The following is a 26486-nucleotide window of genomic DNA, read 5'->3' as shown; positions in this document are numbered from 1 at the left end:
CATTTAAATTTCTTAGCTTGTATTTTCTGGATGTTTCACTGCATTTTAAATTAATAAATACAGAATGGAACGACTATGATAATTTATATATGCATGTGAATACACTCATGATGAAGCAGAGTGCATTTTTCCTTATTCTTAGTTTTGTGTTTGTTTCCATTTATAGACTTCATCCAAAGCTTGTGACATTAGGCTGGTTTGACCCGTCTCTATTTCCTGTGCTGTTGCAGAAATCAGGGAAATGTCTGTGCTTGATCTCAGCAGTTTGTATCAGTGAAAATTCACAAAAGCGTATTTATGTGCCTCTGTTTTGAAAAACTCAAGCAAATCTCTTTGCATAATCCAAACCCCAGTCATTATATAGACTTATTTCCATGCTTTTCCATTATTCTGAAATGTAGGAATTTCAGTTTTGTGGGTGGCACTGAGGCAACATTCGCCTAAACCAGAGGTATTTTCTAAAATGGCATCATAATGATTAGAAGCCTCCTGGCCCACAGGAGCTCAGATAGCTGGTGTTCTATGTCTTTCTGCAGGTTAGGTCACAGACTTTTTTAAAGTTAGGGTTGTCTGCATTATCAGTTCACGCTTCCTGAGCGAGGAGGGGAATGGCAGCTGGCTGGGAGGATGAGGGGAGCAGTGCTTTTGTGCCCCTGTTCTCTAGCTTGTCTAGTTCACCACTGCTGCCCTTAAACTCAACACCAAGCATGGATGCTTATCCAAGTTCCATGGTAGAAGTAGTATCTGATTCAACTAGCACCTGTGCATTTGTAACACATCTGTTCCTCTGGCTTCCCTGCATTTGGTTTTTCTTTGATTTCCTCCTCAGTCCAGTCTCGGTCAGGTCCTGGTATTGTGTGTATTTCGTGCTTTGTAACTAGCTACCTTCTGTCTCAAGGGCTTTGGAATTTTAAGATTGTTGCTTGTTGAGCATAGCTTGAAAGACAGTGTTACCCTAATTATCCTGTATGTGTAATTGATTTTAAAATCTGAGATGTGTAGTAGTTTGGCAAGGTAAGATTTGAGTGTAGATGTGTTTCTGTTTTCCTCTGGTTTATACATTTTAATGTTTTCCTTTTATAATATCTTGTCTATTTGAAAATCTAATTAAAGATAATTTAATTAGCTCTGTGTTTAGCCAAGTTTTGCATAGAAAATGGTTTAGGGGTTACATACTTTTGATCTTAAATGTAGTTGTTTCCTGCTTGGAAGAAGATGAAAGGACATTTGAGATGGATCTGTGAGAACTTGGTTAACACAGAAATGGGTGTGGAAAAGAAGGAACAAATGAGAATGAGGGCTGCAATGTAGTAGGGTGCTGTAGCCAATGGCTGCATCCCTTCAGAAGGTCTTACCTTGGTCACAGTTCAGAGGTGGGAATAATTTGGAGTAGTTTGTTTAAAATAGAACTGTCTGTGAATTTAAATAACATTGTTAGGATTAAAAATGTGGGAGTACAATATATTCTATTTTTTGATTCAGCTTTGAAAGATCTGTCTTCAATAACTGTAATACTGCCTGTCATTGTTCTTGTTCTTGATCACTGTGGGGAGCAGTAATGCATGAAATTACAGGCTGTATCTCCTCTAAGAGCAGATTTCAGCAATCAAGGTCTCCCTCTTCCTCTGCCTTGTAAGGATATAACTGTAAAAGGTAGGAACAGTCTGTAGTTCTGTTCCAAGAGTATACTTGGTTTTGTCTCTTCCTTAGAGCTAGCCAGCATGAAGCAGTTGTGTGAAATGCTCCAGTTGTGCCTAGTTCCTTGTGTAGACCAAGTAAATTTGGGGTAAGACTAGGATACAGCAGGTGTGACATAGTCTTTGTCAGCTTGTGTCTTTTTTAAAGATACATATATGTTAGGTTAGCAGAATGGCATTAGCAAAATGAAAGGCTGATTCCAGTGTGTGAAGTAATAATGGAAAGTTCAGTTCTGTTTCTGGACTATGATCTCCACAGATTGTTTTTTGCTTTGTCTTAGCTGATGAGAAATTGGAATAATTTTTTTTCACTGAAAGAAGATCTTGCCTACTTTAAGTGTAACTTGCGCTTTTCTTTGCTTTTTAGACTTATTTTTAGACTTATTTGGTGTTTTGGGAAGTGTGATTTAATGGTAGCAAGAGGTGAGAGAGGAGTGTTAGAAAATCTTGGAAAACAAAATACATTGCAAGTTACTGAATTCTTTGCCCTCACCTCTTCTTACAACATATGCAGAAAAAGTTATGAGAATATACTCCTGAATGTTCCGATGGTTCACTAACAGCTCTAAAAACTGATAATTCTTTTTTAGGTCATGCTGCCTCCTGGTGCTCAGCACTCTGATGATAAAGGTGCTAAAGAAACTATTCTTGATGATGATGAGTGTCCACTGCAGATATTCAGAGAGTGGCCTAGTGATAAAGGTATGTCCAAAAACCTTTAAGATATTTTTGTGCCTTGGGTTGTAAGCCATGTTGTGGAACCCCTAGACAAAGGAGGTAAAGGAAGAAATTCTAACATATATTTTAGTGTGTTTTGGTTTTGGGCAGTTAAAATACTAGGGAGTATTACAATTATTTGCTGTTTCATTATGCACTCTTTGTAGTATTACCTCATTAGGTAGTAGAAAGGCTTTGCATTTTATCCTAAAGTTTCTAATTTTTCACTATAGTGGAGTATGCTTTTAATCTGTGTGTAGTTATTTTTAAGTTAAAGCTATTCTGAAAAAGTGACAGGAACTTAGTTAGCTGAAAGTAATCCTATGGGACACTTGCAGATTAATAGATGTTGATTGTGTGCTTATTCACTGGTAGTGTGACTCAAAGGATGTATAATGCTGTGTTTTAGGAATATTGGTCTTCCAGTTGAAAAGGCGGCCTCCTGATTATGTCCCAAAGAAAACCAGGAAGATAACTGATGGAAAGCCATTAAAGGGGAAGGAAAGAGTTGACGGGTCTAGCTATGGCTCTTGCCTTCCTCCTGAGAAACTACCATACCTGGTAGAATTAAGCCCAGGTAAGAATCCTGGTTATCTAATAAACTAAATTACGTTATTATATATTTGGAGCTTTCAAAAATAAACATTCTTTGTAGGCACAAGGAACTCAGTGTAGTGGGAAGTCTGTGCCACATGAGTTGTTCTTCTGATGTCAGATTCTGAATTGGAGGTAACAATTTTAAAGGTAGAGGTGCATATTGCTGTAATATCAAAATCTTAGCAGCAAATGTTTGGAGTGAAAAAAAGGAGAAATTTTTTAGGAGAAATTATTTACTAAGCTTAAATCTGATTTGCTTTACATTCACTAGTACGCTGTAGCATACCTGGTATTTCACAGTGCCATACCACGTATTTTAACAGGAGAAGAACATGAATTTTTAGATCAAACTTACATGTTAAACATTTTTCAGCCTATATGGAACTTTCAACTCACTAGCAAGGCTGAGTCTTGGCATAATTGGAACTCGCTGGGCTTCATGGTAATTTGCAATTAATTTTATGATCTAGGAACAGTCAGGAGGGATTGATTGTGTATAGCAAAACTACTGATAAAACGTACACAACTTGTGCTCTTAATTTCTGTCATCCTCATGTATAGATTTGGATATGGACTTCCTTTTTTGGTGATTGAGGTGTACAGCTCTTTTTCCTATTGAGTGTAATTTGAGTATGCTCAGGTATTCAGTTAAATTTTACCATTTGAAGTCTGGTTGTGTACCTTTTGGGAAGCAAGGTTGGAAATTGGTGATGAAACCTTTGCTGGATCAGAACTGAAAAAAAAAAAAAAAGGTTAAATTTATAGTCAAATAGCTTGGGAGGATTTTTTGGTTTTAAATCCAGATGAAATTATCAGTACACAGAATATATGAAACATACTGTCATGTTCTATGGGTTGAGATTTGTTTTCCCTATAAATATTTTGGGTTCTTTTAATAGTACTGTTCACTTCTTGTTCTCTTACTCTTTGTGGGGTTTGGTGCTTTGTTATTAAAATGTTGTGCTCGGGCAGTGGTGAGAGACATCCATTAACAGAGAGAGTAAACCCAGGCTGAAGTGCCGCAGGTGTTGGTGCTGTGTGCTGAGCTTCCCACATTGCTTGTGGGACTGACCTGTGGGACTGACTGTTGTTCCTGTTTTTCTTCTAACAGCTTGTTGTCACTTCTCTAAACAGTAAGGATTGTTTCATTCAGTAGCTTTGCAGTACTGATGTCTTTGTATGCTACACAGTTTCTAAAATTTAAAGAGTTTAATGAACTTCATCCTTATAAATTGAATAGGTGTTGTCTGGCTACGGTTTCACCCTTTCCTGTCTTTTCTTTTCTTGCCCTCCTCCGCATGTTCTGCATGGTATCTGTCCTGCTGGTGCTGCCTTCACCTGGGTCCTCTGCATGTGTTTCTAACCCCAGGGAGAAGGAATCACTTTGCCTACTACAACTATCACGCTTACGAAGGTAACACTGTATTTGATACTGTTCTCTCATTAGTCACTAAAAACTTCTCCAGCTGTAAATCTTGTGTTTCTTTATGACAAATGGAAAGGCTGTCTTATTTATCTTTAGTGTTTTTTACCAAGAGACTGCTTCTGTGCAGAAGTTACCTGTTTTGTCAGCTGCCACTTAATTATTTGATCTGTGAACAAACATCAAGTAGATCATGAACATGCTGTTGTGCAGAGTTCAACCTTCCAGCTACTGTTAACAGCTAAGTTTTAGAGTGTAGTTTACGAGCAATGTTGTAGTAGAACTAAAAGTTCTTTGATCCATCTGCTTGTAGAATTCATAGTTAAAAGAGTTATTAGGTAAATGGCATGGGACTTAACTGTCCTTTTCAGTATTTGACTGTGAAATCTGTGATGATTTTTATGTGAAATAGTGTTTGGACCACTGGGAAAATGACCTCACTTTCTACTCAGTGGTGTTCCATGGTATTCTTTGGTATTTTTGCTGCCTGGTTTGTCTAACATTAGTGGTGTATGTCAAAGATTTAGCACTTTAGACCGTAGATACTTGTTCAGGTTTTTTTTTGTAGTGTTTGAAATTGATAGCCTAATGTACAAATCGTTATAGGTCTTTAATTATCCTTAGAGTTTAGAGTAATGTGCAGATATGTTTGACCAAATAGAGTTTGTTTGACAAATTGTGTTTGGTCAATTATTGTTTGACCATATAGAGAATACAAAGCCATTTTCTTTTCATTGTGAAATGTCTACCAAAGTATTTTTTTCTTTTATTACTTTTTTTTCCTATTTCCTCACTTTATTTTCTAGACTGCAGTAGAAGAACTAAGTGTGGTAGTCAGTGCTCCTCACCCTTTCCTTTATGGTTGTGAAGTGCAATACTGGGTTTTAAAGAACTGTATTCAAACTTGTATCCAGTGCTCAATTGAATTGAATTCAGACTTCTATTTGTTACCACTGTTATTCTAGAGAGGAGGATGCTTTCACAGAGCAGGCCAAACTAAAACACTTGACCATTATCTAGGAAGATTGAAATTTGGTTGTATGTCACTGGAAAAGAAAAAACAAACCAGACAATTTTTAAAATCTTTATCTCAGTGTGTGAAAGAGGTCCTCATACTCTAGAATCAGACTGTGTTTTTGGAAAAAAATCCACTTTGGGATATTTGTATTTATTACAGAAATAGCTCCAATAGAAATGTCCTCCTGTCAAAACAGAGGCTGTTTGTATTTTTCCAAAAGAACGCAGTAGACTCATGCCCTGTGCAATTGCACAAATTCAGTAAGTTTGCTAGTGAGGTATGTCCAGCTGCTAATGCTGCTGTTTGTACGACTGTTTCATTGACTGAAGATTAGATTCTGTATGGTAGAGGATGCTCTTCAGAAGCTTGTGGCTGTCCATGTGGCAGTCAGCAATTGCCTCTGTATCTCAGTCATGTGAATGAACCAGCAAACTGAGATGAATCTGTAGTAATAGAAATAGACAGGATAGACTAAAGTCAGCAGCACTTTGAATAGCTGATTCAGTCTATATTATTTGGGAATATGGCTTTTGGTAAATTCAGGGATATTAATAACTTCAGTTTTACAATCATAATGTTTAAAGGCTGAGAAAAAGGGCAAACGTCCATTTTTCAGATATGAGCCTCAGATCCTACAAGCCTGGAATTAAAATTACAAAGCATAAATAAAAAGGTAAACCCATAAGGCTTTTTACCTCGCTTCATCACAAAAAAGAGCAACCTTGAGCTGTAGAACAGATAGCAGTGGGCGATGGGGAGGACATGGAGGTGTAACAGCTTGGAAAGAAGAATTGCAGAACATTGGAGAGGTAGAAAGCCTTGGCCAGGGTGTTTTCCTGGCCAGCCTTCTTTCTGAGAACAGAACTGCAGTATGGCACGTGCAACACTTTTGCACATGAGTTTGAAGGAGCTTTGTTCTCTGTTACAATTGAAAGAAGTTTACTTTTGGCTCCTTCTGCTGGAAGTGCACATCTTGTCTGAAATTTAATAGTAGAATTATCTCCTGAATTCGACATGGTATTTCAGATCTGCCCAACCATCTCCTGAGCTTATTAGTGTTTAAACCCTTAGTAATTAGGAACTTGTACAGGAAATATGTTTTTCAGGTGTAGACTTAACTAGTTTTAACTCAATAGGAAAAGTCCATTGTGTGACCATTTCTGTTCAGCTTTGGGTTTACTTTTTTCCTGTGAGCTGATCTTCATCATTTGGTTTGGTCTGGTACTGAGTCAGTACTATTTCCCAGCATTATTCCGAGTACTGGACTAGTGAAATCAATTGAAGTTATAATTTTCAAAGTGGTGTAGGATTCACCTTTTAGTGATGAAGTAACACTATTATGATATATTTAAAATACATATCCATGAAGGGTGGCCTGTCTTGTTGTTTTTCTGTTGTTTGAAAATACATGTTTGCATTACAAACCAGTGACTTGATGTCCTTACAGTGGCTATTCACTTCTATTCACTACAGATTTCTTTAATAACAGTACTATTTGAAATACTGTTATTATTATTTGAAGTACAGAGTCACTGAATAGTCACTCTGAAGTGCATAAACCAAGTAATGAAATCTATTTGTAGTGCATCCTTGGCTATGATCAGCCTTTGTGGCCTGGGGAGTAGGGAGTAGGGCCTTTGCCATAGGTATAGCAGAATAGGTATCCTGGTGCAGTGAGTTGGAAGGGATACATTCCAAATACCATTTAGGTGAGGTTCCAGCTGTTGAAAACCAGGAAATACACTTTACACTGTAGTGTAATACAGTTGTCCTCCCCTCCTGTGTCCCTCTCCTAGAACAAAAAGGCCTTTCATCATTCTTAGGATTTGTAGTAATTATCTTCCAGATTAAGCTACTTTTTACTGTAGAAATTGGATTTTATTACTGATGGAGTATAAAAAATAACCCAAATAACTTTGAATAACTCCTTAAAATTTTCTCCTCTTTATGGAAGAAAAAATTGCATTTGTATCTAGTGCTGTGGTTTTAATACAAGGTGTTTTCAAGGAAAACAATAGACACTGCAGAGAAACAAAGGTCTTAACTTGCATCAGCAGAAACTTTATGATACTAATACACACTTCTTGAGTAATTGTTGCTTGAAAGTGCACACACAGCTGACAGTTTTAGCAAACTAGGATGTGGGTAGGAGGAGGAAATACTTGACATTTGGATTAATAAATAAATAAATGAACTACTTGAGTTTTGATGTGTAAGTTGTGTGGAGACATAATAAAAATTAATGGAATTCGTTCTAAGCAGCCAGATGTATTCAGTAATCTATTATGTATCTGCATTTAGTGATACTGCAGATGCAACCGTATAATTTCTGATTAGCATTGTTAAGCATTTAAAATTGCACACAATTCAAATTGCTGAAGATATTGTACTAGCATTATCTTTTCTGGGTTACCGTGACATTAAATGTGTGCCTCTCTAGACTCAAATACAGAGATTTCATAAAAGGTTTATCCCTCTGCCTGAAAGATGTTGAGAGGGATGAGTGGTCTTAGGATTAATGCTTCCTTTGTGGTGGATGACGTACTAATGTTATGATAGGGTTTCCTTGTTCAATAACTGCGTATTACTGTAGTATCAGCACTTAACTTTAGTATTTACAGTACCAGTCTATGGACTAACTGTGCCTGGTGTCTTTATGTCCCAACATCATCCCAACAGCCCCAGGAGAAGCTTATTAATAACTACCATTTTATGGTTAAGTGATTTGCATTCTGATTCTAATAAACAAATTCTGGGAGTTTAAAACTAGATTTATGGAACTTCTGTTTATATTGACTTTCACTTAAAAATTTGAAGATAACTGGTAGCCTAATTGCAGCCAGTATCAGTGTGTGTGCCATAGCTTTAATAATATTCTCTGATGCATTTTTGGAGATGACTTGAAATCATTGTTCATTTCCACAGGTAAGACATTCTTTGTCTTGCAACCTCTCTTTTTACAGCCTCGCTTTGGAGAAGAGATGAGAAAGAAGTTAGAAATGACAGTATTACTTCAGTTTCCTCTCATATTTAAAGTTATAGGATTTTCTGGGAAGTGGGGAGGATTTATATGTGTGCGAAAACCCATTTGTGTTAGCCTGTGAAGGCACCAGCTAAATTACACACAGTTTGTATGTCCAGTGGATCTTGTGAAATCTTATTCTATTTGGACAGTATGTATTTCTGAGGGAAGTAGGAAGTTGGACTTTATTTTTACTTAATTTTCTATGAGATGGAAATATTGGTTAATGGAATTACAAAGATAAGGCCAGAAGTGCTAAAGTCCTGTATATTAAGACTAAAGCTGTCATAGGGGTAAGCATTTTGTAGGTTTGTCTTTTCAGTATCTGATGAATTAGAAACAGTTTTGTATGTGGATCACTTGCCAGCAGATATTGCTGATAATGTGTACTTCAGTAAGATCAGTACACACTACTAATGTGGGGACCTGCAGGTATTTTATTTTATCTTCTAAACCCATACTGCTATACATATAGAAAATCTTAGGGATTTGTAAAAACTTGTTGCATTGCTTAAAACTACTCAGGGAATAGAAAAGATTTTTCACGGTATGTTCAGAATGGCTGTTCTTGATTACTTTATTCTTTGCATTTGTAGTAAATAGCTGCTCCAAGTAGGCTTTCTCTGCTTTCGGGGTTCTTACATTATTAGGAACAACCAAGTTCCCAACAATCTTGAAAGAATGTCACTGAGGTTTTCTTTTTATTTGAACATTGCTATTCTGAACTAATTTGCAGTAAATGTAGAAATACTGTGTGAATATTTGAACTTTATGAACTTACAAATTAATATTTGTTGCTTGCTGTACAGATGGTTCTGACTCCAGAGACAAGCCAAAGCTCTATCGTCTACAATTAAGTGTCACTGAAGTTGGAACCGAAAAATTTGATGACAATTCCATTCAGGTATGGAAAAAAGCAGACTCATATTACAGCACTGATCTGATCTCTGGTGTGTTATGTGTCATTGTGGAATCTAATAAAATATGGTGTAAATACCCTTCAAAGCTTGAAGGGTAAAATACTGCTGAAATTTTGTATTAATGGTCATTACTATCTGTTTTAATTTACTTCCACTCTTGATTTAAGAGAAGGGTTTTAAGTCAAGTTTTTATTATTTAAGGGGTTTATTATTTAAAAATGTTTGGTTTTTTTTTTCTCGTAACTGGATCAATAATGAATATCATTGTTATTGTAACTGCTTAATGGCTTTCAGGTCCTAGTCTTAATCCCGTTGAGGTAGAATTTTTTAAGAGTAAAAAACAAGCATATTTGTATGAAGTTCATGCTAGGGAATCTCTTATAGTACCCTGGGTCCATGTCAGTGCATTTAATCGATTTATAATTAATTACATTGTGAGAATTGTTATAAAACAGCAAGTGGAAGAAAACAGTATATGACCAAAACAGCGTAAAATATTTCATTAAGGGATGTCTGCTGCACATATTAGTTAAATGTGTGTTTTGTTGTTCTTGTTGCATTGAAAAATGATGTGAAACACATTGATTTTGGTACCACTCATCTCTGTAAATTCATAATCAAAGTTAAATAGGAGAAGCTACATCTTAGTCTTTGTTTTTTATTTCTGCTGCACTAAAATTTAATTAATTCTGTGTTAATTAATTTTGTTCCCAGTTATTTGGTCCAGGAATTCAGCCTCATCACTGTGACCTCACTAATATGGATGGAGTTGTTACAGTAACCCCGAGAAGCATTGATGCTGAAACCTATGTGGAAGGTCAGCGTATTTCAGAAACCACCATGCTGCAAAGTGGAATGAAGGTTCAGTTTGGGTCTTCTCATGTATTTAAGTTTGTGGATCCTACTCAGGACCATATTATTTCCAAAAGATCTACTGATGCAAGTCTTATGGTCAAAGGTCCAAGACACAAAACTGGGTGAGTAAAATTTATTTTCATCCTACTGAGGTTACAAGGGAAACCTAGGGAAAAAATACAGAATGAGAGCATTATAAATGGCCAAGCAGTAGTGTGTATGAACTCATTTAAAGTGTTAAGTATATGATTTTAATAGTTGAGCTCCACCTTGTGATTTTATGTAGGATTAGCAAGTGTCTTTTTCATTATGAAGTATTCAAACAAGTTTTCCGCATGCTCACTTCTGTGTGAAAAACACTATAGTACTTTATTTTCATGTATTTCACAGTTCATCCAAGCTCCAGGAAAAGTCAAGAAGTTGCTGAATGTTTTCAGACAGTCTGGTTTTTGGTTTTTTTCTCAGATAATAACTTTCAAAATTTCACTAGAAGGATTTGGAAGTGAAGTAATCATGAACTGAGACTGTTAAGACAGGGAACTATATGTCTCAGTATAACATCCACATTTTATAGTGTGATTATTTACCCACTGGTTTCTGTGTTGCAAGGACTGACAGTCCAGAAGTCTACCCTGTTGCTTCTCATTCATATTTTTGATAGGTGTATAATAAAAATACTGATCATAGATATTGTGACTCATAGGGCTTCAGGTGTTCAGTTCAATAGCTATAGAAATATTCAGAAGAAATAATCTTAAAATCAATTTGTATAGCAGGGGGAAAAACCAACATCCTATTTTCCATCTTCTCTGGGTCCAAACGAGGCTATAGTGTACATATTATTGTATAATATCATTTAGAAAAGTAACAAGTTGGCTTGGAGATGACTGAGAGAAAGATACCTAGGAAAAAAAGCTTATCTGCTGAGTTAGTATAGATGTATGCTTTGACCATTTTTATTTTTTCTTTACTGTGTATTCTTATGGAGGGACACTGCTTTTTGTAGGCTCTGTCTGCAGGAATATCTCTAGCCATGTGGCTGTCATGTAATATTCTTGCTTAAATCTTGAGTTCATCGTGCATTTAGCCTGCAGATCAATAAATAAGTGCTCCTGCAGATTTACAGTCAACTGGAAAGCACTGTATTACTGCAGAGCTTTATATGGACAATAAAATCCATGGCAAAGGGCCGCTTGAACAATCAAACATTTTCTTAAATCTATAGAATAAGGAGATAATAATATGCATTACTATGATTTATGAATTATTTACATTATCTTGTACATTTAATACTAAAGAGCTGAATAAAAAATTTTAACTAGGCTACTGCGGTGAATGCAATGCAGTGAACATGTTTTATGTGTATTATGTTTATGTGTATTTATACTTTCTCACTTGACTGGAAAGAAATTAAGAATCTGTTTTTGCAAATGAAATTATTTGTATAAATATTTTTAAGTTTTATTAATATGAACAACTAATACAGTATTAAAAATTAATATTAACTGGACTCATGGTATAACCCTTGAATTTTAATTTACTAATTTTAGTTGTTGTGTTCCTTGTTTGTTTAATCTTTAACAATATTTCTAAAACATACTGGAAATGTTATCTTGATTATAGAGCTGTCCAGGAAACCACATTTGATCTGGAGGGAGATATTCACAGTGGAACAGCATTACCAGCAAGCAAGGTATTGTACTATGACTAAGTAACCAATAAATAAGAGCATTTGTCAGTTAAATCAAAACTACAACATCAGTAGTATTTGGGGTAGTGTGGTGAATTTGTCAGTCTCCCCAGCTGTTTTTCCTTGCAGATAGGCTCAGATATTATACACATTATTATTTTAGATTTGAGCTTTGGGGGTTTTTTTTGGTGGTTATTTTTTTGTTGTTATTTTTGGTTTCTTTTCCCCCAAAACCCTTTTGTTTAAATTTGTATTGGCATTGGACATGCATCTCATATCAAGAATCGTAACATATTTAGTAACAGAAACTCTGCAAACCTGAAGTCATTTCTCCCCAAATTGACTTTCAGAAGGCAGATTAAATGCAGGTACAGATTCTTGCTAGAACTGCTGCATTGTTACCTCATGTGTGTAGCATATGGCTGTTGTCATTTGCGATGGGGTAAATAAATGTTTTATATAAAATGTGAAAGGGTGTTCAATTTTAATTTAACTAGGCTTTTAAAATTTAATGGATGTGACTTTAGACTTCAGTAGAGCTCCTGTACACACATTGACTAAACAAACTGTCTCTGCAGTCATAATTATAAACATTTTATGAGGTGATTATCTTTCTTGATTTCTTTCTGCACTTTCTGTTAATAGATTTTGTGTCAGAATTGCATTTTCCAAGAGCAAACAAGTAGAGTAAATGACACAGTGGTTAATGCCTTACTTGCTATGATTATATGCTCAGATGAAATGAGACAATGAATCACTTCAACAGTATGAAATGGAATAATCTCAGAACTGCATTCCCTTCTATGTTTTATTTCTACTGTTACAAAACTGAAATACTTGTAAATATTTAGTAATACTAATGCAACAATGTAGGTATTAATAACTCTGATAGCTTTTGAATGTATTTTTAGTCTTATTTGTTTTCTTGCCACAGTCTTTTGATTCAGTTTCTCTACTTTATAGAGTCGGATAGTGCTTTCTTTTATCTTATGTGTGTTCTTTACCTACTTCTGATAGGAATTTTAGTGATTTTTTAGAAGGAAGAACAGAAACTTTGTAAACTAATAGAATGTCTTAGAATAGAATTTCTCATAATAAGAGTTTCTGGCTTTATTATATAGCATACTTAATATCCTATTCACAGTCATTAGAAAAAGAATTCTAGTGGACCTAGGAATTAAAGTGAAAGTTTAATTTCTTTTTTAGTTATACTGTTTGAGATTCTGTACAACATCTTGTTAAAGCACTGATGAATCACTCATTTTCTAACATTTGCTCTCTTCTAAGTTTGCTTTTCTGTTTGGAAAAGGGGTAACAGTAAGTTTAATGAAAGTTCTCTGAGATGTGGTGGTGAAAAGTGATTTAGTTCAAAATCTTGCTTTGAGATGCACTTGTTGGCAGGCTGTCCTATGTTGAAGCAAAGTATTTAGTCCTAGAAATTTGTTATGAAATGTTGAAACACTTTCTATTTTACTGGTGTCTTGTTTTGTATTCTTTATGCTGAAAAAAATTACTATTTATGTTGCTGCTTAAAGCAGCATATTTGTCCCATTCCTGATAGAGTTTGATTGAATTAGAAATCATAAATTAAAGCCTCCTATTAAGGAGCATGAGACACCAAAGAAAACAAATTAAACAGTACATAAAAAAATAACACACTTTGAATTGCCCTTTCTTGTCTTGGAAATTTTGTACTGCCTGCTAGATCAGACTTTCCTTAAGGTCAGGATAAATTATGTTATAGGTCAGTAGTGCAAACACTTGAAAGTATTGTAGAAGCAGAGTAGGGGAGCATAACCAGTTTTAAATTTGTAAATCCATTTAAGTTTGTCATTACCTAAAGTTTTGATTCCTGACTCTTTCTTACTTTGTATCGATAGCTATGCAGCTTTTGATTCAAGATGTTTGAAAGCTGCATTATAAATTCTAGCAGTGCATTAACAAAGAGCTGCTCCTGGCTGGCTGTTGTCTGTTGAATTGGAAGCAGGCTCTTCTGTGCTTCACTGTGGTGAAAACGCCTGCTGAGCTGTCGCTCTCTGTGCCATGCTCCCTTCTTCTGTTTCCCCATCTCTTTTTGAGCCTCAGCTTCATTTCAGTGGTGCTAGGCACAGAAACTGGCCCGTGCAGTGCTCGCATGCTCAGCACCTGTCTCGCTGTTTTGAATTAGAGCACCAGCAGGCTGGACGGGGACAGGACCTCATCCGCATCCAGCACAGCCGAGCGAGGAATGGTGAAGCCGATGATCCGAATAGACCAGCAGGATTACCGCAGACAGGACAGCAGGTAGGAAAAGTGGGGTCCATTACTTCTCAGAATCGAAAAAATGGATTTGTTTTTCCAGTAGGTCAAGTGCTGCATTAAACTATTTTAAATCATCTGGTTTTCCATAAGGAGAATGAGATTTCATTTGAAATCTCTCTCCAAATAAACCCCAGGATTACCAAGCAAAGCAAAAAACTTCACATTACTTAAAAAAACCAAAAAAACTAATTCTTTTCTTCAGTATTCTGTTACTTGTGGTTCTCTTTTTGTAAAGTCAGGCTGATAATCATGTCACATCATTGTTGATTTGTGGTTAGGCATGTCATATGAAATGAAAAGTACAATTACTTAAAATTTCCTTTTGTCACAAGATGATGTGATTTACTCTGGAGAGTGAAATAACCAGGTCATTGCTATGTTTATTGGGCTATTGTCAGCAGGTGTGGAGTCTGTCCTTGAAAATACTTAAAACCTGACTGGACAGGGTAGTGAGCAACTTGCTCTTGTTGACCCTGTTTTGAGCAGGGACGTTGGATCAGATGATCTCTAAAGTCTCCTATTACACCTCAGCAAATCAGTGAGAATGTGAAAATTTTTTTTTTCTAATCCTTCAAAAATACAAGATTGTATTGCTGTCTACATAAATCGGCTTTTAAATTTAGATGAACAGCTGTGATAAATGGATGAAAGTTAAGGTAAACTGCTCCAGGGTTCAAACATGCAGTGACCCAAGTTGTAGAGCTTGCAGTATGAAGCCTTTTGTACCTTTAAATTGATATATTATTCACTAGACAGGAAATTCACTAGAATTCCAAGATGTGAGTGGTAGGAAAAAAAATACAACCAAAAAAGGGCAGAAAATTGTGCTTCCAATTGAACTTGAATGTTCAAGTGTTCTGTAGCAGGGGTATCTTACAAATAGTACCAGAGAAGTTAGACTAGAATACAACTCAGTTCTGCTCTGCACTCTCTTGTTAGAGTGCCTGGTCATCTGCAGATTCTTTTTTAGAATTTTATTATGGTTGTGAAGATTAAACTCCTTCTTGAATTACTAGTATTTTAATTGTCATGTTCCTCATGAAAGGTGTACAGAGCTTCTAAACTTTTTATAGCCTGTCAGAAGTTCTTGAGGCTTCTGCTGTTCATATTTCTTGATCTGTGTCTCTGCATGTGTATGAAGTTTATTAAATTTCTGTGAAGAGGATTATCTTGTGCTGTAGTTCTGTATTTCAGAAACACAGAGCCATCTGTGAGCTGTATCTTGGCTTCATTTTGTTGTTTTTTTTTTAACTGCCTAAATTCCTTCTAAAGAGAGTATTCGTTGCTAGTTTTTACAAAAGTTTTTTCACCATGGTTCCTATGTGCAGAAAATATTTTTAGAGGCATTTAGATTACGCTTAAATTTGTGATAACTACGACCTCAGAGATATTCATCACCAGCCCTGACATAGATATCTAATTTCTGTATGTATCTTACATGGCTATAGTATGTGTTCTGTATTACTTATCTAAATACAACACTTCTGTCATGTGCTCTTTCTCAGATACGTTCACTGATTACTGCATCAGTTCCTAGACAACTAATTTACAGAAAAAATTAACAATTTTTAAAGAATACTTTGTATTAATTTGCCTCTTCCAGCCAATTTCCAGAAGTCTGTAAGCAATCTTGCATTAATATCAGGTCTCATCATTCATGACGCATTGTCTCTCATTGGCTGGGAATCCAGTTCCTCTGTTTGTGCTGAAACTGATCAATATAATTTTATTCTAAGGAAAATAAAATAAATCATCAGCTGAAATCTGTTACTAGTTTACTAGCCAGTTTGTTAAAATATTTCTATTTCTTATTTCCATTCCTATAATGAAAGATTAAAATTTTCTCTAGAGTTGTCACTATTGTTCTGTTTTATAATGCTGTGTATAAGTAATATTTCCATGGAAGTAATTAAGTTCTCAGTGAAGATGATGCTCTTTTGACAGTGTGGAAGTAGTGACAAATTAGTTCATTTAAAACATATAGCAATAAAAAGACACAAAATGCTACAGTTTACACACTAGCTGGGTGCTTTTTGTAAAGACAGCATGCTGTCATGTTTGAAATGTAACTGAAATGGCAGAAATTCATGCACATACTGCTATGCTGTGCCTGCTATTCCTTAACTTTCAGCTCCCCAGAAGTTGGCGTTGCTTAGCACTTCTTGTAATAGGGCATTTTTCTAGGTGGCATAACATGAGTTCTCTGCTGGTGTAAGGTTTTGCAAGTTTGTAAAAAAGCAAGCAATCAAACCAGCCCCCACAGAAGATACCCCAGATTTTTGGATTCAATATGCTAAAATTTAGTTTTAGATTTTTTTTTAAATCAGCCATCAAAATTATATTGTGGATTTTTACTACAGGAGATAACTGAATAAGGGCTTTCAGTGTCATATCTCTGCCTTGTGGCATAACTTCAATAATCTTTAGGAGAATTAGGTTAATATAATTATATTACATTCCTTTCTTCATCAAAATTGTTGGGGAAAGTAGAAAGCTGCTGGTTGGGTTACATGTGGTTAAAATGATTATTGCATGCAGAAGATGTTAAGCTGTTACTTATTTCATAAAAAAAGGTGCCCAAGTGCAGAGAACAGCTCAGGTAATGCCTTTGCTTAAGGCAGTAATGATATGTTGGAAATTAGGAGAAGGTTTTTGACCCAGAGGGTGTTTGGGCACTGGAACAGCTTCCCAAGGAAGTGGTCACAGCACCACTTCAAGTTCAAGAAGCAATTGGACAATGCTCTCACGTGCATGCTCTGACTCTTGGGCTGTCATATGCAGGGCCAGAAGTTGGAGTCAATTATTCTGATGGGTCCCTTCCTACTCAGGTTATTCTGTGATTGTGTGAAATACGTGTTTAACCTTTTGCAGGTGCCAGCCAAGTCAAATCTCTGTTCAGTTTTTGCTCTCTGATTTCGCGGATGGGTTCTGGTAAGAAACCCAGCTCTGCAGTCAGTTTCAGTGAGGACAATTCTGATTGCTGTTTCTTAATGTCATGTAGCAATAGCTAGGTGGGGGTAGGGACTGGGTTTGACCTCCTTTCCCTCTTTATCAGAAAAAATGACAAATAACTTGACTAAGTCTTCATAAATTTTGAGGGCATGAAAGGCATCAAGGTATGTTTGTTGTAACCAAGCTGATGTTTCAGGCAAAGCTTCATTAAATTTCTTTCATGTGTCCATGAATAATTCGTTATTTGAATCCTGTCTATGGCAGATGGCAAACTGATCCTATCAGCCTGCTGTGCAGCACACAAGAGGGCGTTCTTTAGTATCACAGACCCAAGTCTGTATTTTTATCTGTTGTGTTGCTGGCAAGTACAGCTTGAATGATTCTGAAGGAAAGGTAAAAATAGGTCGTTCTGTGGAAGGTTGTTGTGTCAATATTTGGAACCAGTGTATTTGGAGAAATATGTAATTATACAGTAATTAATATCATCCATGTGGATCATTTGTTTCAATTTTTCTCATCTTTCTTTAGATCTCAGGATACCCATGGACCAGAACTGATACTGCCTGCCAGTATTGAATTCAGGGAAAGCTGTGAGTAAATTGTGAAATTACAATGCTAACCTGTTAATGCAGTCTTGTATACTTCAGTTTGAAAACTTGAGGGTAATTTAAGTAAAGATTGAAAGAAACTATGGCTATACAGATGCTAGACAGTCTAGTAGTATAACTTGTGTTGGCAGGGTGAACAGATACTTTAGATATTGAGGCCTGTTCATGCATGTCTTAATTCTGATTGCATTTCAACTCCTTATCTTCAGATATTCAGATTAAACATGAAAAAAAAATTAATCCCATCTCCTCAACAATACCTTGGATTCATTGTCTTCTATATAGTTCTCTATGCCTTGTGTAGTAGTTTGCATCTTGGTCAAAATCCATTTTCTATAAAATCTGATTAGGTTGACATTGTCATTTAAAGTTTAATTTTTTTCCCCAGGTTTTTAAGGGCTCAGACTTGGTAGGAAAATAACATACTAGAAATTGTCCATACTTCAGATATTTGAAACTAAATAGATTGGTGAGCAAGCAAAGACTGATTTTTATTAGTAAGAGAGCTTTGTTGGAGTAAAATGTGCAAGAGGAAATCTTGCATTTTCCTGTTCCCTTGAATTTGAAGATGCAAATTTTCAGTCGATAGGAAATAGTACAGAAATGTTTCCCCATGATCAGATTTTCTGGTTTTATATAGAAGTGCTTTGTTAGTGTGTCTAACTAACTGTAGTATATAATAGACAACTTGGAGTTCAAATTCCTGTAAGTTGCATCTCATTCCTCTCTTTCTCCCAAAGAAAATCCTTTATGCCTCAAGGTACAAAATTGGTTTTTTTAATTTTCTCTCTGTCTTTGGATTTATGACACACTGTTTCTTTTCCTCTTTGTCTACAGCTGAAGATGCCTTCTTATCTGCCATTATAAATTACACAAATAGCTCGACAGTTCATTTTAAGCTGTCACCAACATACGTTTTGTATATGACATGTCGGTATGTATTGTCCAGCCAATACAGACCCGACATCACTCCTGCTGAGCGCACTCACAAAGTCATTGCAATAGTCAACAAGATGGTGAACATGATGGAAGGAGTGATACAGGTGAGTTACTCTGCCAAAATATCAAGGGAATTGCCTACATTTTGTTGATAATCTAGCAAACCTCTTAGCCGTTTTCTTAGTCTAACCCTTAACAATAGTAGATTAAACAGTAATACCTGCATTGACTGCCCTTATGAAGGGCAATCACTGCTTTTATGTCAGTGGTAAGAAACTCTCTCCTGAGCAATGTGGGAAGTTAGGGAGTGGCTGTTGCTCTGAAGATTGTGTTCTCTGACAAGAGATGACTCTTTTCTAGAAGGTAAGATCTTTGCAAACATTTCTGTCTGTGAACCCTTCTAAAACAAGTTGGATGAGTTTATTAAACAATACTGTAAAGGTAGCATTTGTTTGCACTGATTGATACTTGAACATATTAAAAAGAATCACGACTTTCAAATTTTGACCCTGTTACTTTTGCAAGTTTAGTAACCATGAAAATGATTCGACATCGTGAACATAAAACTGGACATAAAACTTGGTCATCTTGAACCAAGCTGACACAAATGCTTTGTAGAGAGAAGTACAAGTTCTCAAATGTTCCAGGATTTTATATGTAGTCTAACACTCTTGCTACTATATGTGCAAGACTTCTTGCACATCACAGAGGGGATTCTGTTTTGTGTAGAAATGCAGGATAAGATCCACTGGGTTGTCTGTGATATTAGACGATACCTTGTATTCTGTACCTTGCATTGATGGAACAGACTGGTCATTTTCTCAAAAAGGAATGCTATTTCATGTATCCTCAGTAATTAATTAATTAAACTTCTTTGTATTTAGGTTTTTCTCAGAAGAAAAATTGAAATCTGTTTCTATATTTATTAAAACAGGTGTGTTTGTTGCAAATAGTGCTGCCAGAGTAGCAGCAAAGACCCTGCTGCACTAAGTGCTGAACAGGCATAACAAATGTGTCAGTCCTGCTGCAGAGAATTTACAATGCAAGTGTTACACAGCAGCTTGATTAAGGGAGAGTAAGAAAGTAAAGAACAGGAGTGTCATGAAACTCACAGCAAACCAAAATTGTTTTAGCTTCTGTTCTGGTATTGAAAAGATTTAGTGAAGTTTTCCACAGAGGAATGTTAGCTCTAGACACCTGTGTAATGTACAACAGGCTGCCACTTTTCACAAGAGAGATGGGGAGGAAATGCTGGTTGAGGACACTTTGCAATAAGAAAAGATGATTTGCCTTCTGTGTACATTCCAAAGTTGATCAGACTGAGCAGCAATTTGCTTCTGAAGTGAAGAGTTAGTATGTTGCTTTGAATCTTGATGTCACAGTCAGTGGATATTTGATAAAATTGAAATGGTATGAACAATTAATATTCAGGCTCTTTTATTAAAAAAAAAGAAATTAAATCTGACTGTGGAAGAGATGAGACTGTGGCTATAGGGGAGAACATGAACTGGCAAGAGCCTGCACATAAGCAATTCAGTGGCTAGAATGGAAAGTAAACAAAGGGTAGGCTTCACATATAAACTAGAAGTTACAGGTCTGAATCAAAGAAAGCCACTCAGTTTGTATAACTAATGTATACTAGTTACAATGAACCTAAAAAGACTTGTAGTGACAGACATGGGCACAGTGGGAAAGCAGAGATAAAGTTTTCTGTTCTTGCTGTTGAATGGCTATGAGGTGGCTGCTAGAAGATACTAGTGGAGTCGACTTGAACATCAGTTTGATTTGAAAACAAAGCAAGAAAATAAATTATCCTGTGCAAATGTTCATTTACCGCACCGAGAAGGGCTTCCAAAGTCACATGCAGTCTGTGGTTGTAAGCAAATATATTTTCTATAAACCTGCTAATAGTGTTACAAAACTGTTAAACCCAACTGTTTGTCTGGACTGTCCTTTGTGGAAAGGGCTTTTCTACAGCTTTGTAATGTCAGCTGCAATCTAATGTGCAAACTAAATTTTAAGGAACATAGCAACAAGGAAGCACTACTTGTGGTTTGTGAAAGATGTTGCCTAGCTGCAAGAAATAAACTGAAAGGAGTCAGAGGTTGCATAAAAATTGGGAGGAGGTTCATTCAAATGTCATGATGGAGTCAGAGGAAAGAGGAGGAAAATACACCAGGGAGAAAAGGGTAAAACTTTAGTGAATATCAAGGTTAATAGGCTAAAGGCAAAGAAATACACTGATTCAAATGACCAGTGAAGTGTCTTTAGCTTGGACCTTAGTGGAGTAGAAACAGTATAAGCTAAGCTAAGTTAAATTACTTCATCTAAGGTGTAACATAAGTGGTTATATTTATGGCTGTCACAGTCAAATTACCATATAGTAAGTTATATCACAATAACCTTTTTGTATGTCTCAAGTGTAAAGCATTCCTGCAGTGAAGGGATCTGATGGTGTGATAGAGAAAACAGATGAGAAGCAAGGGAAGAGAGGCACCCAAAACAGAAGTAGTGAGAAGATGCACAAACTCCTGTGCTGTATTGTGGGAGTAAATTAATGGCTGAGATCCTAATTTTGCCTACCCAGATCAGGAAGCTGTCAAGTGTCTTTGTGAAGTTACACAAGAAGTATTTGCTAACAAATTAAATCTATGACTTGATATGTAATATTTGTATCCAAATATTATAGATGAATTTGTATGAGAAATGTATAAAATAGGAGAGATCTATGAGAAGGCTCAGTGCTTTCAATAAAAAAGCAGGATTAGAAATTTAGTTCATATTAAAAATCCTTTTTTTTTTATCCTGTTTTATTTTTTCCCAAATCATTCTGTGGCATTTTTCATCCTTTTTAAATTTTAACATTTGTTTGTAGAAGGAGCATTTCTTTTTGTTCTGTGCCAACACATCTTCAGTCAGTTAAGAGTGCTTTGGTTGGAAAGGGGGAGGAAACAAAAAAGCACCAATTTGACGTTTTGAGCTCTAACTAAAATTAAAATAATAGCACCTCAAATATTTGCAGGTAAGCTTGCATCTAAGTGTTGCAGGTAGGGGACAGTGATCTGAACAGGAAGCAAAAAATAATTAAGAGCTCAGTTTTAAATAATCAGACACACATCTGGTGGTTTCTTTTATTTCTTTTAACTCAATGTAGCTTTATATTTACCAACATTTAAGAAACTTAGTGTGGTATTTAATTTGATACTTCTGTTGTTTCAAACAATCTTTTTGTTCTTAAATTGAAAAGTCATGTAGTAAACCTGTCCTAGGTGTTCTGTGTATTTTGTTTGCTTGTGAATGTTGTTGTTTGATTGTTGTTTGTTTTGGTTTGGTTTTTTTTTCCTTTTTGGATGAGGGGTTTCTGTTCCCTCTTTGTGTGTATTTGTTTATTGCCTCTATTGCAGCAGTGTGGGCAAATGGCTCCCAGGATTTTTTGTCTGGATGGCTAGTTACCCCATTGCCTGCAAAAATTTCTGAAAGGTTTCTCTGCCGCACTGAGCATGGAATAACCAGTCTGGGATGGCAGCTAGTTTAAGGCATTAATTCCTTGAATTAATGATGACATGTGGGCACTTCAGTTCCTAGCTGTTGTGCTACTGGTCCTGTTAAAAGAATTAATATTTTAGAAGGAGCTCAGTTACATCATAGCTACTGATTAATGCATCTGTGTATAACTGTGAACATGTGTTGTACCTTCATATTTAGTGTTTGATTTCTAAAGCTTTCATGATTGTTCACAAGTTTCTTTCTTCTATTCTGTTTGATTTCCTTCGTCCGTTTTTCTCCAGGAGGTAGACCAGGTTGATCAGGTAGGATATATTTGCTGGGAACTGATCCTAGCTATGTTGGCTTAGCTCAGTTTCTCATGCTGCTTCCATATCAAAATACAATACTCAAACAACTGGACTTGAACAGTTCATAACACTCATTCAGCAACTGGAACATGCAGTACTAAAATCCTTTTTTGACTTTGCAACTTTTACGGCATTCCATAATTTCTGCTTAACGCACTTCAATGTGGATATGAAATGACCAAAGTTCTTTTTCTTCCCTTTATTTTCTTTTTTTGTTGTCTGTGGTTCCTATTCTTTGGATTTCATCTGAGGTTGCCTGGCCTGGCATTTGTGGTCGGGAGATGGTGAGATAGATCAGTACTTGATACTGAATCACGTGGTATCCAAGCCAGTGAGCGCAGTATCAGCGTGGCAGTGGGCCATAGTGAATATGCGCTTACGAGTGCACAGATTACCAGATACTGCATCTGCTAAGCTCCTAGCACTGTGTAATTAGATGCTTACACTGTGGCTTTCATTCATATGGCTATTGGCAATTTGGTAGCATTTCATGTGTTCAGCGAACATGTTAAAATTGAACTTAGTAGTTACAGCAATTGCGGTATTACGTACAAACATTTTGCAAATATCTGGTATCTGAGAGATGTTTGGTGAAATGGGAAGAGGTACTGGTCTATCTTTTGGAGCCTTTTTAAGCTGCCATGCTTTATCAGGAAATTATTTCCCTGTATTATTTCTTGCTTCTTTCCACTTACAGAAACAAAAGAATATTGCTGGGGCCCTTGCCTTTTGGATGGCAAATGCATCTGAACTACTCAATTTCATAAAGCAAGACAGAGATCTTAGCCGAATTACTGTGGATGCACAAGATGTTTTGGCACACTTGGTTCAAATGGCATTCAAGTAAGTCTATCAAACCTCTGTTTCAATTACCATTTTCTCTGCTTCTGTGATTTATGGAAAAACATCACATTTCTGCCCAATTGTAGATATTGCAGTAATGTCCTCTGTGTTGTGTTAAATATCTGAGAGGAAAACTTAAAAGAACAGCCTAGACTTCCTTCTTGAGACAGAAGCCCTGTTTTGTGAGCATGGATAACTGAGCTGTGCACGAGTTTCATCTGTTAGATGATCTTGTGATAATTGAGTCTGTCAATGAAAATTTTAGGGGAAATTCAGTTTATGTTGATTGCTTTCTCTTAATTTAATGTGAAATTGTGAGGAAAGGTTAGTTTTGCTGTTAGCATGTAAATTCCTGGCCTTCAAAGTAATGAATCTTGTGTTCTTTAAGGGCTTTTAAATATAACCTACTTTCATAATTCTCATAAATAGCAATTTATTTTGCGTGGTTTTTTGCACAGATTTTTCTTAAAAAAGGAAGGACAGTTTTTGGCTTGGAGTAAAAATCAAGCTATACTGACAAGTATACTGACAAGTACTTGTCAGCTCAGGCTATTACAATACTGATTAAAGGAAAAATTGAATGAAACATCCAAATGGGAAGGGAAACCCTAAGAGTAAAATGTCCTTGAATAAAGATAACAATATTGACTGAGCACAGCATTAATCAAAAAGAAAGGCTTAATTTTTGTTCATATTCAGATTTTTTTTCTTCTCCCTGAGCCACTACCGAACCAAGTATTTCTCAGCAAATTTGCAAATCAGAAACTACTATTTACAGAAGTCCCAGTGTACCTGGGGTGACTTAGACCCAGCCTACTCCCACGTGTAGGATGACTATTTTAAATACAGTATTTTCATTTTTCTGTAATATGAAATACTGTATTGTGGGCTCTTTTTTTACTGTGACGGGACTGAGAGCCTAACCATGGTTGAGTGGTTTAGCTTTGAGGGGCTGTATTTCTCAGAAGAGCAATATGTGTAGTTTGTGAAACCTTGTCATTGCTTTCTGAACTTTCAAAAGGTTTCAGGGGAGCACCAGACCCCTTTGTGTGGATTCCTGCAAATTCTTTTATTTTTTCCTTTTTCTGTTGGTAAATTTTTGGCAAGTAGGGTATAGCAAGTTGTTATTTTGACAAAGTCTTTCAATTTTTATAGCATCTCTAAATCACTAGTTGTTAATGAAGCTGTGCCTTTTGCCACAGCTCAGTGTCTTGAATTGGTGTCTTAAAATAACTTCCTGCTACTTTAATTGGCCAGGGTGGTCATCAAAGACAGAATATTGCTGTGGCTAGGAGGGAATGATGCTGTATTTCTCTCTCTGCATTATGAGCAGTCTGGATGCAAAATTACTCCAGAATTTTAGCTGTGTGGATTTTCCCTAAGTATAGTGTAACATGGCAGATTCCAAGTGCATTTATTAAACTTCTGGAGACTCTTGGAATATAGACATAGGAGGCAAATAGAAAAGCAAAACTGAAGCATGAACAGAAAGAAGTCTGCTGTGAAAATGTCACTTGATGGTAACGAGCATACTCCAGGATTGGTTGAAATTGCCATGGATTTAATTTCTAGCAATCATGGGTATTTCATGGAGAATGTTTCCAGCGAAATGGAGTTTTACAAAGCCATGAAATATTTTCTTGTATACATGTGTTTACAATCTGATTCCTTTTTAGTTTCAGTTCTTAATAGATAATATATAAATGAATTAGCAAAAACAGAGTTAAAGAGAATATTTAATTATTTGAAGAGAAAAGATACTAAAACAGATTTTCATGTCAGGGTAGTTAAAGGTAATAGAAGTAAAAGAATCAAAAAATTTCTCACACAAAGCCCTAGAGCCATTTCAGGATTTGGTGTGTTGGGTCACAACATGAATTCATTTTTTTTTAAGCACTTCTCTTGATAGAATCTAAAACAAAGAAAAATCTACTTCTGTTTGGAAAAAAATATTTTTGCAAACTTATGAACCCAAGATTGGCCTGACAGCACCTCTTTGTGCAGCACATGACTATCTTACCAGTGTGGTAGCAATATTACATGTAAATGTTTGTGCATGTTCCCAGACAACCTAATTCTTTGTTCAACATTTCCAGGAAACTTATGGGAAAATTGGTCTCTCAGGCCTTTTAAAAGGTATAATTTGGTTTCCTGTAATCGTATTCATAACACAGAAATTTCAGGAATCTTGTAATTTGATAGAACTCTTTTCTTTAGAACCATTTGTAATGAACACATAGAGGATTTAAAATTCTTTTTTTCCCCATTCCCTTCCAGGTACTTGGTTCATTGTCTGCAGTCAGAACTTAATAACTACATGCCAGCATTCCTTGATGATCCAGAAGAAAATAATCCTCAGAGGCCTAAAATAGGTTAGACTACTTGATCTTTGTGTCTTCTAAACCATACATTAATTGCTAAGAAAAAATTTATTTATTACTAGTGGTACTATATTTACAAGTTACCTTAACCCCTGAGAATTATTTGGATGAACTGTGTATGGATGATTCAGCTCTCTGCTGAATTTGGTACCTTAAGTCTGTATCCTCCATGTGCTGGGGATTCTGAAAGTGGATGCTGTGTTCCAGATGCAGTCTTGCAATGCTGAATGCATAGGAAGGATTGCTTCCATCTCTCCCTCCTGCTAGCTGCACTGCTGCTAACTAAACAGTTTGCAACTGGATACCTTTCAAGCAGTGACACACTGTTCAATCACTTTAACTTGATGTTTACTAGGATCTCTCCATAATTTTCAACAGGGTTGCTTTCTGTCCAGGTGGCACCTGTACAGTGCTGTTGCACAGACTTACTCTGTCCCACATGCACGACTTGGCAGTTGCCTTTGACCTTCATGAAGTCCCTGTCAGCCCATTTCTCCAGCCTACTGAAGCCCTTCTGAAAAATACTGCTGCTCTTTAGTGTCTCACTATTTGGCCCTCTCTTGGTATCATCTGTGAACTTGCTGAGAATGTGCTCCATCATATTGCTCAGATCATTCATCAAAGTCATTAATTAAACAGTATCAGTCTCACCTCAAAACACGAGGGAAG

General features: G+C 36.1%; 1 protein-coding gene across 19 annotated transcripts in view; it reads left to right on the top strand.

The window, feature by feature from the left end:
- The window catches only part of AFDN (afadin, adherens junction formation factor), a 116208-nt gene that overhangs the window by 41739 nt on the left and 47983 nt on the right, over positions 1-26486 (top strand). For 8 of the 19 annotated variants that reach the window (XM_063390587.1, XM_063390577.1, XM_063390580.1 and 5 more), the window contains exons 7-18: positions 2288-2399; positions 2824-2991; positions 4381-4425; positions 9284-9378; positions 10109-10371; positions 11873-11942; positions 14107-14222; positions 17721-17782; positions 18638-18843; positions 22528-22548; positions 23291-23436; positions 25714-25808. In XM_063390587.1, coding sequence (XP_063246657.1) covers positions 2288-2399; positions 2824-2991; positions 4381-4425; positions 9284-9378; positions 10109-10371; positions 11873-11942; positions 14107-14222; positions 17721-17782; positions 18638-18843; positions 22528-22548; positions 23291-23436; positions 25714-25808 — 1399 coding nt within the window. The remainder of the gene's footprint in view (positions 1-2287; positions 2400-2823; positions 2992-4380; positions 4426-9283; positions 9379-10108; positions 10372-11872; positions 11943-14106; positions 14223-17720; positions 17783-18637; positions 18844-22527; positions 22549-23290; positions 23437-25713; positions 25809-26486) is intronic. The other 11 variants (XM_063390590.1, XM_063390582.1, XM_063390588.1 and 8 more) reach the window with 3 other exon arrangements.

This window comes from Prinia subflava, chromosome 2 (assembly GCF_021018805.1).
Source record: "Prinia subflava isolate CZ2003 ecotype Zambia chromosome 2, Cam_Psub_1.2, whole genome shotgun sequence".
NCBI classification, from domain to species: Eukaryota; Metazoa; Chordata; class Aves; order Passeriformes; family Cisticolidae; genus Prinia; species Prinia subflava.
The sequence above is the reverse complement of the archived record's forward strand: the minus strand, read 5'-3'. Positions and strand labels throughout refer to the sequence as shown.